This window comes from Neopelma chrysocephalum, unplaced genomic scaffold, assembly GCF_003984885.1.
Source record: "Neopelma chrysocephalum unplaced genomic scaffold, ASM398488v2 Primary Assembly neopelma1_24, whole genome shotgun sequence".
In the NCBI taxonomy this organism is placed as follows: Eukaryota; Metazoa; Chordata; class Aves; order Passeriformes; family Pipridae; genus Neopelma; species Neopelma chrysocephalum.
In genome coordinates, this window is record NW_020897693.1 from 48,126,291 (window position 1) to 48,139,785 (window position 13,495).

Consider the following 13,495-nt stretch of genomic DNA (forward strand, 5'->3'; position numbering starts at 1 on the left):
TTTCAGGCATATGTTTTCATACTGGATGAAGTATTAGCAAGGGGATTTGAGATTTAGGCAGTTAAATCAGTTCTCATTGCCACCAACCCACCGAGGTTCTGTATAAACCCATGCTTGTGGTATTTTGCTTCACTGTGGGATCCAGTTCCTGCTGGTTTCAGGATGCAGTCGGAGTCAAAAGCTGCTTCTTTCCTCAGAGGCAAAAGTCCAGCTTGCTCCTCAAAAGACAGTGGCTTCAGGCTCCCTCTGAGTTTGAAACTGGAGCCTCATTTTTTCATCATACGAATCTTTGTCTTTTTCTAAATGCTGCAGTGTTTATAGAGGGAGAAGGGACCACACAGGGGGTCTGCAACTCTGGAAGTTGAAGTAAAAAGGTTCATAACACACAAGTTTGGGAATATAGAACATAGGACTGGGAATTTTGGAGATCTGTATTGAGAGTCCTGCCCTTAGTGCTGACTAGCTGTCTAATGTTGACTCAAATGTGACATTTTGCTCCTGAGATACAGCCAGTTCTTTGTATCGTTACTCATTGGAAGCCAATAGTGCTGCTAGAAGAAACTGCGTAGCCCTTCTGCTCTTGGTGTTTGGTTTTGCTTCTAACCTATCATAAATATAAGAAAAGGAAGAGTTTTTATCTGTGATCAGCTTACTAAGCTGACTTAGCCTGAGACTGACTGACAACAAGATTCGTGGCGAGGTTAGAGTTCTAGATTTACCCTTAATTTGGTATGACAGCAAGGCACTGACTTAGTTTCTCCCTGTCTGTTGCTTATAATACTTCACAGATGCTAGTGCCAGTTTGATCTCACTGAAAAGTACTTGGAGATCTTGGGCTGAAAGACATGATGAAAATATAAAGTAGTCATTGTATAAAGATACTTTTGGTCATCACATATTTATAAACTAATATGTTCAAAATGACAAGGCGTTTTATTGCAAGCATGGACCAGAATAAGGATTTGTCCCCAGAAGACCTATTGGCATCAGTAGCATGGTCTCGAGTTGTCCACAGGTGCTGGCAGTGGAACACTTTGCATTTTTGCAAATTTTGAACATTTTACTGTTGTTCAAAGTAATGTTAAAAAATAACATGTTGGATGCTTTTACGATACTTATTTGTGAGTGGACTACTATCTACTGACAGCCGCAGGGTCAGATCACACATGTGTTATTTGGGTGGTAAAGCTCTCCTTGACTTCGAGAGAGCTGAGATTTCACCCTCACTGCCACCCCCAGATGCCCAGCATGCGCTTGCTAACACATTTTTATTCTACTTAAATCTGCAGGGTAATTTTTTTTTTCCATGTGGGTTTCTGTTGTCGTTTCTTGCTATATTGTTCAGTGTTGCTGATGGGAAATAACAGAAAAAAATGATTATATTCCTATTTTTATTCACAGGGAAGAATGTTACAATTTTAATTGTATGTTCTAATTTTTCCTCCTTCATCTTTTATGTTTTGAAATTCTACATGTTAAAAGCAGCATCATTATCATTCACCACATTAAAGCATGTCTTTTTAATAGCTTTCCATTTTAATGTGAAAGAATGGAATTGGGGAGGAAAAACCAATCTGTCTTGAAGGAAATTTTCTGTTATCTAAGGATTTTCTGTGCAGCCAACAGGAGAGGATCTTGAGCTTGGCTGACTTGGAGTGTTATTCTCTGCCTTGAGTAACTTGTAGAGTACAAAGAACCACTTTCATAATGTTATCACCAACAAAGTCCATCTGGTTCTGCCAGTGACAAGGGGATTATTTCAGCTATTTATTATGTCAGTGAGATGTTAGCTTTTTAGGATTCAGATGCTAGCTGTTGGGGGAAAGAAGGGAAAGTTAGATAATAATTGAAACACTGTTGGTGGAGAAGTTAACTGAATATTTTGCCAGTAATTTTCCTACCCATATTTCCTTCTATTGGCATCCTGATGGTTTATCCTTATGAAATCAGATTAGAATGCAATGACTTGATTTGTTAAGCAGGCAGTGATGACAATGAGCATCTGTTTGTCTGGTCCAGATTCCCATTAACACCTAGTAACGTTGTCCTTTCTTGCTATTATTTTATACAGAGCAGCACAGAAGCTTAACCTGTCTTCGAAGAGAAAGAAATACCATCCGCCCCTGCCACACACACACGACTTCTCTATTTATGCTACTAACTTTAGTGGCATCCTGCAGCTCTGTCCTCCCCCAGCACCACCATGCCTTCTGAGAGCTGTGTCCAAAATCAAGGACAACCCTGGCATTGGAAAGGTAACTTTGGATTTCAATTTTTTAAAACAGTTTTCTAGACAAATTTTAATGGGGCTGGAAGCTTTCAGCCTAGAACAGAGCTGGGTAGGCTCAAGGAAAGGGTCTTGGGATAGAGAGATAACCACATCCTTTTGAATGTTCCTGTTATCTCCTATTGACTTTGTGAAGAGTTGGAAGGCTCAGGGCAGATTCAGTGGTGGAGTGCAGGCTTCCTTGAAACCTGTTAACATCACTGACAACAGTAATGGCAAAAGTTGTTTTGCCCTTCCTTCTGTTAAAGTAGAGACAAAATTTCCTTTGACATCATTGGTCCTAAACCAATGCACATACAGGCTTTGCCTGTGGAAGAAATAGTCTCTGCATTGCCAGCAAGGCTCAGCCACTGATGCTGGTGCTGTCTGTCTGCTGAGATTAAGGAGATACACTGAGGGGGCTTTGTTTCTCTCTGCTTCACGTGTCATTGTAAAGCAAGAGTAGGAAAATGGAGTAGCAGGAGAGAAATATACGTTTCACCAGCTTAGGAAATGCGGCACCTTTTGAAATGGAAAAACTTGTGCTAATTTTATCTAAAATTAATTAAAATACAAGCCAATTACTTAGAGCTTTATTCATATTTATAACTGTTTAATCACCCACACAGCAGAGTCTGAACACTTATTTACATAGGCTACAAGAGATTAGTGTTTGAAGATAGAATTGAAGTATGTAATGTGCACAGGAGAGCTAAAATATGCACCTAGAGTAACTACACAAATCAGCATTAACAGAAAGAGATTGTCAGCCTAAATACCTACAGCTGACACTTGCTCACAGAGAATACTCTGTATTTCCTAACTCAGTGAGTTTGTGCTAAATGGAAAACAAAGCAATAGTTTTGGCTGTTTTAAGCAGGTGGAAACTCACAGATGAAAATGTGGTTTCTTCTCCTGTCTTTCTGGTGTCTTAGAAAAGAGGATGAAGTATCAAATGGTGAAATACGGAAAACCTGACACAGTAATTTAGAGATTCCCAGGTGGATGAGGTTTTGCTAAGGAATACCCTTTCTATGTGTGTGTTTTTAACAGAGCCCACTTGTTGAGCCTGCCTTTTTTCTGTGAGACTTAGTGCTTGTCCATGGCAAAATAACAGGGAGGATGGCATTTCTGAGGCACGTTCCCTTAGGAAGACCTTTAAAGTGTGATTGTATGTCCTTGTGCCTACGGCTCAATAAAACTGTCTTTGCACCTCATTGCACTTGTGTGCCTCCAGCTATGTCTAGCCAAGAAACTTCAGCCTTTGTACTATGCTTTGAGGGTGGCTGGTGGAGCTTCCCAGCAAGACCTGTACTTTATGGAAAGCTCTGGTTTATCTGGTGTCTTAAACAAGATTCAGAAGTCTAATGTAGATCAAGTGCATTATCCCAGATAGCAGGAGATTATATGCCTTGAGTCATGTGCTCTACCTATTTTCTTCATTAGTGAGTAGAGCAGAGAGCTTTCGAAGGGAAGAGCTCTACCAAAATGCTAAGGAGTATGGTAGGACCTTGAGCAAATCAGCTGTGGAAGCTTCTCCTTCAGCACAGGATATATATCTGTAGCATGCTGGAAATGTGGGTGGCATTCCTCCCCTGCCTGGCACATTACAACAAGAATTTCCAGAGTTTATGGGTCAGTGAGTTACTATTAACCCTCAAAATGTCTGTTGTTTAGCTCTCAGCTGAAGGCATTAAAAACATGGAATCATAGCATATCCTGAGTTGGACAGGACCTACAAGGATCATTGAGTATTGAAGATACTGTTTGGGCCCAAGATTTCAGCTGAGTCCTTCTCACCACATACTTGTTAACCAAAATTTGGAAGAATCCTGTGCTGTGCTGGAGAGGTTAGAAACTCTGCTAATTGAATCAGCCCTTTAGTTCTTACAGTTAAAACCTAGACCATCCAAATGGTGATGTGGTATGCTGGTTCCCAGTTTTAATGGTCCTCAAAAAACAAAGTAACTAGGCATCTTCTTTCATCCAGTTTGATATGCAATACCTATTAAATGTCTCTCTTAACCCATTCCTCTTTTGCAACATCACAAGCATCAGTATTGGCCCATAAAAAAAGCCCTCCAGCAATACAGCTTTTTGTAAAAATTATGAATCAGCACAAATAAAATCTCATGTGTCCAAATTCTTAGAACTTGTGGTCAGAGGAACAGTGTCACTTCTCTATAGGTGTACTTTAGTAGTAAAAACTCATAGTTTCACCTTTTCTGAGCAATGCCAAACAGCTTTTGATAGCATTTAGCTCACTATGCATTACCACTCTCCATTATTTCCTCTTCATCAACTTCTGCTGATCAAGATTTACTCAGCTGGTATCTCATGATGAGGGTGATGGGAATAAAGTAATCACTTTTATTCCTCACTGCTTTAAGTATCATAGCAATTGAGAGAACAATCAGTAAACACTGGCAGTTGTGCTGTGATCCTCTGTTAACTTCAGTCTCTCTTCTAACAGCTTTTTACTTTACACTCCTCCTGATTATCATTTTCCTCAGGTTTTTTTTGCAGCTGGTCCAGTGATGAGTATAAAATACACACAGAGGACAGAATCAGTGATGAATTATGGAGTCACTTTTTCCTACCACAGCATCTGTGGCTCATGCTGTCCTTGGTTTATGTGATCATTCCCATGTCAGCAGTGTCCCTCACCCAACTATTACTGTGTAGTTACAGTGGGTTAAGCATCTGGTGGGGCAGCTTTTTCCTCCCTCACCTCCGAGGAGAGGAAGTTGTGCAAGAATGATGAATAGAAGTAACCAACTGGAAACCCATGAAGTGTCCAAGATGCTTCAATGAGAGCAATGTGGCAAACTGAAGAGATGAATGGTATGCCAACTGTACCAAAATATCATTTATTGTAAGTGATTAAGGCCTGAATACTACAGCAACTAATTATTATCTGTACTGACACATTCTTAGTAGTCTCATTTCTTTTGTAAATCTGCTGGAAACTTAAAGTGCACATGGAAACATTTACAATGGCAAATATGAATGGCTTTCTGTATGGTCCCTGCAGTGGTAATTCTTAATATTTTGTCACCCCAGGGATACTCAAGGTTGCATTTTAGCTCGTATTCAATATGTTATAAGAGATACAGGAACAGAATGTGGAAAACGTGAGGGTCAAAAGTAGAACAAGGTCTCCAGAGGGAATCTAGAAGTATAGTGTCATAAGGCTGACTTTGAGACCAGGTATACAGGCAAAGTGGTTGAAACAATAATAAAGATAAAAATTAGCAGGCAGGAATTAATGGCATATAGGAGAGATCAGTTGTTGAAGCTTTTACAGATGGAGCACATACATTAGCATTTTGCATAAGAGTCAGTGAGCATTAGAATAGGGTTGGTCTGATTTATAGAGTGGATTATGTAAAAGCTTTTTGACAAGTGCCTTGACCTAAGTTTCTTAAAGAACTCTAATTTGTCATATATTCTCTAGTGGCTTAATAACTGGTAGGAAACGAGGGTAGATTTCACACTGAAGCAAAATTAGTGGTGTTGTCATATGGAAATCCATCCTGTTTGGTGTCGCCTCTATTACATAGTTTGGGTGAGGTGGTGAAGCTGTGTATTCACAGCAGCCAAAACTAAAACTGACTGTGAAGATTTGGAAAATGATGTCACAACACTGAAGTTACTGAGTGAGTAAGGAGGCAGATGGACTTTCACATTGATTAACACAAAGTAATGTACACAGGAAAAGCAGCTCTAACTATGCATGCGCGGACAGTAAGCTGTAAGGAAATTAGATGTGACCAGAACCCATTTTAACAGCCAACGTGGAAGCTACAGCATTTGTTTGTTATCAACTTGAGCTTCTAAAGAAATGCTTTACTGACTGTTCAGAAGGCAAAAAGATTAAGCATTGTTAGTTTTAGGGGGTCTCTAACAATATGTGATATAAATACATGTTCCTCCTCAGGCTCATAATGTTTAAATAACAGCCACTCATTGATGGTTTTTTTCCTGTACTCGCCTTCTTCCTTGAGGTGATATCTTTAAAGAAGTTTGAGGGGATGGCAGCAAGAATTATAAAGATGTCCCCGCCTCTATAATGTATTTGTCTCCAAATTACCTTCTCAGAGGAGAGGCACTCCTGTGACTGAGGGAAGGGCTGGGTCCTCAGACCCCAGCATGCAGAAGCAGCAATGACGTGTATTTCACTGCTGGCATAGACCTTGACCCCAGTCAACCTAAACCCTTGGAAAAAAGATCTCACCAAACAAATTAACATCTGTACTTAGAATTTTATCTTCCTTATCCTTACTTGGTACGCACTTTCAAAGCTGTCCTACTGTGACTACTGGCTTATCGTGCAAAAAACTCCCTTTGGCAAAAGCACTGACTCAATAGTGAGCTGAAGGCATTAAGCCTTTTTCATTGATTTCAAAGTTAAACACAGAAATAAGAGTTATTCTGAATTGGGTGATGGGACAGTTGAATCTAAGGAACTGTTTGAAGGCAGCATCTGGACTATTTTGTGTTCTTCTATGGTGTCTATAATTGGCCTACCACTGGTTGTGGGACCTTGACTTGAACTTCTAAGCCCAACAGGCATTTGGGGAAAGGAAGAGGCTTTGAATTCTTGCTTTTCATAAGCTGCATGACTACAGCAAAGGCAATTACTGTGCATTGCGAGAAGTACTGGACGAGACAGGATGTGGAGAGATCGTGATGACCAGTTCTTGCACTTGAACTCAGTTATTGATTATTTTAGCCCAACATCTAAATTTATTCCTAATCTCACATCATCATCTCCATGCGTATCATACAGTTCTGCTGCGGTGAAATTGCTATATGGCTTTTATGGTTGAATGCATTTGTTATTAGAGACCTACTTCAGCAGAGAGCCCGTGTGTATCTTTTAGAATTTGAATTTATAATTTCTCGCTGTTTCAAGTACTCTTCTGGAAGGTGGAAAATAAATATCTTATTAATTTCTTTTACATTTCAGAAATACTAATTTTTCCCATTATAATAATTTCAGCAGCAGTATGTGGACTTGTCCTGTGATATAAATCTTTAATTAAGCCCTTTGTTAATTTTCTTGACTAATACTGCAAAATGTTATATACTCTAACAGCTGCTTGTAGGGATTGTCAATATTCAACAATACCAAGCAGGGAAAAGTTGAAAAAAAAAATTAGAAGGGTAGGTCTGTCTGAGACCTGTGTTTCATATAATCAACAATAATCAAACTCTTGCACAAAGGAAAATCCCACTACCAATGCAAACTGGATGCTGAAAGGAATTTTGCTCACTACTGATAAATGTTACATAGTAAAATTCATACCTTTCTCTTGAATGTGCCAAAAGCATCAGAGTCCAAATCATTTAGCTGAATCCTACTTAAAAGGCAATGATCCAGTGCAGTATGATTCTTGTAACTGAATCATTTTTGTGGTCTCTCTGGGTGTTATTAAATTTAATGTCAGAATAGTAGGAAAGACGTCTGAAAGCCATTTAATATTGTCACTGGAAAGAAGTTAGATTATGCTCAATTTCTGACATTAATGTGCTACTTAAGATAATTTATCATATTGTGGTATTAAAAAAGGCATCCTTTTTACAGTGGCTGCTGCATAGCATTCTAATGTGCTATTTCTCTTTAGCATGGTAGGAAACCTTTTTCATGCAAAATGTTTTTTTTCTGGGGTTCTATTCAGCTCATTCTTTATAATACTGCATCACTTACAACAGCAACTTTAAGTGCTTGTCGCTTTCAAGGATTCTGTCAATTTTTTTGTGTTAGAATGACAGGATCCTCCTGTGTGAGACAATTGAAGTGGAGCATTTAAAGAGGACCTGAATTGTCAGACATGTTTCTTGGACAGGTATATGCATACTGGTCTCCATTTACGAGTTTTAGGCATTTACTTTCATTTATGCTTTACCAAGCCATAGCTAAGGTACTGCTAATATGATTTACTAATCATGCAGGATTTTCTTAAGTGTGCTGTGTATCCCATTCACTGGTTCTCACGATGGTTTGATGACAGATAACAAATAGGTACTTAATTTTGTCATCTTTATTGCTCCTTGTTTCCTAATGACTAAAGTGTTATTTCTGATATAAGTCATGTATCATACTAAGTACTTGTCTATCGATGTATGTAGCACTGTATCATCCCAAGTGTGTGTATCCCTGCCAAAACACCTTGAACTGCTTAAACAAAAATGTGGAAAAATTAGATAAAAATACATAAATTCTTCTACTTTCACCTTCTACTGTTTTCACCTTGAAAAAATGAAATAGTTTTCTTCATGTTTTCTGGGAGTAGAGAATCAATTCTTCTTTAACAGAGTACAATATAGAAGTGATTTTTTTTTTTCTTTTTTTAGGTTCTCCCAGGGGAGCTAGCTGGTCTATGCTAGCATGGCAATTTTGCATATAAATTTGCCATCTATTGGTAGTGGCAGTATATGAAAAGCTTGTAAGAACTACCCACAGTAAACCAATTTCGCAAGGGTTATATATCTGTCAGTTACAATTAAATCCATGAAAAATATTGGCTCTGAACTAGGACTTTTGTAATTTGATTTACACTGTAGTTGAAAAATAAGTGATTTCATTGGAAAATGGTCTTTATTCAACTGAATGTGAATTCTTTGTAATTTCTTACTGAGAAATCTTAATTCAGAATGGTGGGTGTCTAAACATAGTTATTTCATTAACCTGCTACTATATGCCATTTTGTGAACATTGGGCAAAATTAACTTCCTGGCTGCACGATGCCTGTCAAGGATGTGTGTTTCCAGGGAATATTTAGTGTCTGTTCAAATTTGATATAATGACATTTATTACTAAAGATCAAATTGCTTGTTCATTTAGGAATTATGATACTGCTCTTATGCAGAATATGACCAGCATTTCTAAAATGGATTCCAATATAGTGCCATCACCTTCCCAAAATACAGACAGATTAAGTCACTTTATTTTAGTAAAAAAGGCTTGAGCCCATGTATTTTTAAATTTTGCATGCTTTTTAATCCATTCCGTTTACTTTTTCCTTCTCATTCTGTCTAATTTGAACCTTGACAACGACATAAGCATCAAATGCTAACAAAACATCACTACAAAAACATAAACACTGCACATCCATTGATTTCAAAGGAGGTACCATATGTTACAGTTATGCCTGTGCTAACATACTTGGCTGGGTCAGGATCTTAATTTCCCCAGCATTCAAAATGCCATGGAGTCTAGTCATTACCTAGTGAATTAGTGGAGTCTTTTCCATCTACATGTCTGCCCCTAATTAAACTGTGTAGAGTATTTGGCACCCTCCACTTAGAGATGAATGAACAACTTTGATATCTATCTATCTATCTATAAAAAATACATTTTTAATTGTCTAAAACATGTAGTAGAGGTCCGTGATAGTCTTAAGAACAGAATTCAAATCATATGGTTCTTTAAGTGTGAGGTGGTCTTTCCCCTTCCTCTGGTTTCAGAGTTTATAGCCTTTCCATCTCTCTTGGTTATGGGGTAGTAATCTGTGAGAACCTGACTGTCAATCTCCTGGCTGTTTCTGTCTAAAATTGTGTAGGATTGTGTAGATCATTCTCTCTGTTATTACCAGCTCTCTTTTCTCTACCTATTCAGCCTTGGATGTGATTTCTTCTGGGACAACACGTGCCTCACTGGTCTTAGGGGAGTTTTGTGTTCATTGACATGTGGCTTTGTGATAGCTCCATTCAATTCAGCATATCCAAAATATATGGGCTTTATTAGATAAAATTGCTAGCTTGCTTCTGACCATCAGTCTCACATTCATGTCTTGCTGTCAGAGAGTTGCTTTGAATTTTGCATTTCACAGTTTTTTGGTCTGTCCCTTACTTTTTCCAGACCTGCCTTCTGGCAGTGATGTTCTGCACTGTCTTGATGAGTCTGGAAGTCAACCCATTATTTTGGTTGCTGTGACTCCCTCATCCTGTTCTCCTCAACTCCAGCTCATTCAATATGTTGGGGAGAGGATCTGGAAATCATGAGTCCACACAAAAGGGTCATATGGGACTGGCAACACTGGAGAAGGTCACAGCATGGGAACAGTGACTGCCATGTGGTGATGGGGCAGGAGGTCTCTCCTTGTGACCCTTAGGTGTGAAACGGGGCAACCAGTAGCAGTGGAGGAGGAAAGCTGCAAGAGGAGGAAGGGCTGGTACCAGCCAGCATGTACAGCCTTCAGTTTCTGAGTTATTTCAGTATTTAGGTGAAAATTGTTAAATATGCATTTAGATTTTACTTTAATAAGGGTCAAAGATCTCAAGGCCTAGAGTTTTGGCTCAGGACTCCAACAGGTTACTGAAATTTGAGTAGATCTGTGATTTTCTAGTGATCTCATCAGATGTTTCTAAAATTTTTTGGGGTTTAGTCCCAGAATGATCCACATTGCCCTTGTCATCCACAAATGAGCCTTTTCTTTTTCCCCCTCATTATTTTCAGAAATGTGCCCTTTTGCCAGTTTGTCTCCCTTAAAATTCTTTATGTTTGCATAAAACTGTGGTACGATTTTTGTTTTTTATGCTTCAGCATCCGTCCATTAGGCTTGCCCTTACATAGCTGGAATTAATTCTAGCTTGCAGATGTTTTCTTTTGTCGCCTTTCTTTGCCCTGACTTCCACTGTAGGCTGACAGACAGATAAACTTAAAAAAAAATAATTCCTTGATTGCTCTGAATGTCTCTCCCACCCTTGCCAGTGAAGGTTAAAATTACATCCATTGTTGTGCTGGGTGAGGGGTCTGTGACCTTGTGCCACCAATTTCTAGAGCTTTTCCAAATTAGGTCCTTGTTTATTTATTTTTGAAAATTCTTTATCTTGTAATGAGATATTCAAGATGTATTTGCAATCTTCTTTTCCCAAACACTTTTGATTTTAATAGGATTTCCTTCAGCAATTCTGCTGACCTGCTGGTTTCTGCAGAAACATAAATTTGGAAAAGTTCAGCAATGGAGTGTGAAACCCCAGTGTACAAAACCCAGCAGATTAGAGTCAGTTAATTAAGGAGATACTTCAGTGGTTTGCACGATTTAGGCTGTCTTCAGGCACTGAGAAAAATGTTACTAATCTGCAAGTATTGTGATGTTTGTGTTTATTTTATTTGCAAAAATGGAACTCAAATATAAAGCTAGCCTCCTTTTCTATCAGCATCCTCATTAAAATAGAGCCTCTTTCCAGTATTCGATGTCTGTATGAATGTCTGTGTACAAAGTCTTATATCCTTCATGATTATAAACTTCCACTTGCATTTCTTTTTCTTATCCTGCACTGTCCTCTGCATTGAAAAAGAAATACACAAAAGGGGGAAAAAGAAAAGGAGTTAGTAATAATACCTGTTTCTAGCAATAAGGGTCATTTCCATCACAGGATGGATGTGCTGTCTTAGCTCTCCTTAAGGAGTGTAAGAGGAGGTCAGGGCAGGATGCCCATAGCCTGGGATGACTTTTCTGAAATCACCGAATTTGTATTGTCTTTCCTTTTTTCTGTTCTTTCTCTCTCCCCTCCCCCCGCCATTTCTTTTAGCTCTCTTTCCACCCCCCCCACCAGACCTATTCTTATTCCTTTCGACTTGTCTTATTCTTCCATTTCTTTGTTCATTCTCCTCTAAATTCCTTATCCTGTGTTTCCTTGCTTTTTACAAAGGTTACCAGTAGCTGGTACCACTACAGCTGGAGTTGATCACAGAAAGCTGGACATGTTGTCGCATAATTGCCTATTCTGGGTGTGATCCTGAGTGGGCCTGAAATTATTGTTATTGCACTTAATTATAATAATTAATTTTCATAAGTGAATAAAAGCATTGGAGTGCAGTTATTGCTGATTTGCTCTCTAGTTATGGGCCAAAGTTACTTTCAGATTTATGGGTTCACATGTTATCTTGAATCCTCCCCTCCCTGCAAGCCCTTGTGTCTGGATGATTTCCTGCACTGCACATTGCTGTCCCTGCAGGTGAGTGTGCCTTTTGTATGAGAACTAGATAAAGAGACCCAGGAGAAGCTGCAGTTAAATTGATCCTTAAGGCAAGAGCCATCTATAGTACACTGCTTTTCCAGCAATATTCATTCCAGAAGAGTACTGGGATGAACTTCAGAGCTGAGAATATAAACCTGTCACTTAATATTGGTCCTCAAACACAGGCGTGCAAGAAGTGTAAGAAGAATAAATAGTATTACATCAAACCTTTCTTTTACGCACTTAAAAGTGTGTACATGCACCTGGGATCTGCCTGCTCTCAGTTTTTGCTGTTGCGAAGGGATATGTTTGAGTAATCTTTGTGCTTGTTGGTGCTTTCATGAGCACTTCTGCTTTATTTCTGAGTGAAATCAGTCTGGCTCAGCATCATGAATAAGCGCGACACATTATAACCCTACAGTCTCTGGTAGATACCACTTATTTAGTGGGCAGGGAAACTAAACGTGAAATCAGTGTTTTTCTACTGGCAAATCTGCTTTCAAACATTAAAAGGGGAACTCCCTTAAGCTGCTTTTCTCTTCCTACTCCCATTTTTCTTGAAAGCTCACTTCCACTGTAAAAATGAAGATGACCCTTGAGACCTGTTAAGTTTGGGGTCTGATCCAGCATGGGAAGCTATTTTATAATCTTTTTGCTTCAGAGAGGTGGTCTTAAAAAGCTAATTTGACATGCAGGGTTTTTCTGTGGGTGAAGCCATCATTGTGTTTAGAGGGAGCAACACCCTGATGAAGGTAACTTGATGTTTAGGTCAGGAGCAAACCAATTTTCCTCTTATCCAAGCTGTGGCTGCTATAATCTAATAGGTGGAAGAGAGAACAGAAAGGACTGTTTAGATAAGTGCTCTGAAAACAGCATATATTTTAAAATTCATTTTAATCAAGTGACCCTGGAGTGGGCATTTGTACTTACATATATTTATACATTTAGGTTTTGTTTCTTTTTTTTTTGCCCAAGGGAGGTTATTTCTATGAGCACCCTGGTAGCATGTCAAGGTTGAGCTAGCAGGCTAATACACAAAGCTGGCTTCATGCAGCTTTTATGGGGAAACAGCCTTGAGTGTGTCACCTCTGATGCACTTTGCTTTTGAGGCAGCTGTTTCATTTATTCTAAGGTTTGTTTGTTTTCTGGGACTGTATTTTCATATTCATATTACCATGAAAGGGGAAAAAAAAGAAAGTGTTGAATAAGGGGACTGCTTGAGTCAATAGGTGGAAGAATTTGCTGCTACCTTTGGTG

General features: G+C 38.9%; 1 protein-coding gene across 1 annotated transcript in view; it reads left to right on the forward strand.

Annotated features, from left to right (window-relative positions):
• Positions 1–13,495, forward strand: part of KIF26A (kinesin family member 26A) — a 99,859-nt gene that overhangs the window by 67,510 nt on the left and 18,854 nt on the right. Inside the window, exon 5 of the mRNA XM_027674086.1 lies at positions 2,072–2,255. Coding sequence (XP_027529887.1) covers positions 2,072–2,255 — 184 coding nt within the window. The remainder of the gene's footprint in view (positions 1–2,071; positions 2,256–13,495) is intronic.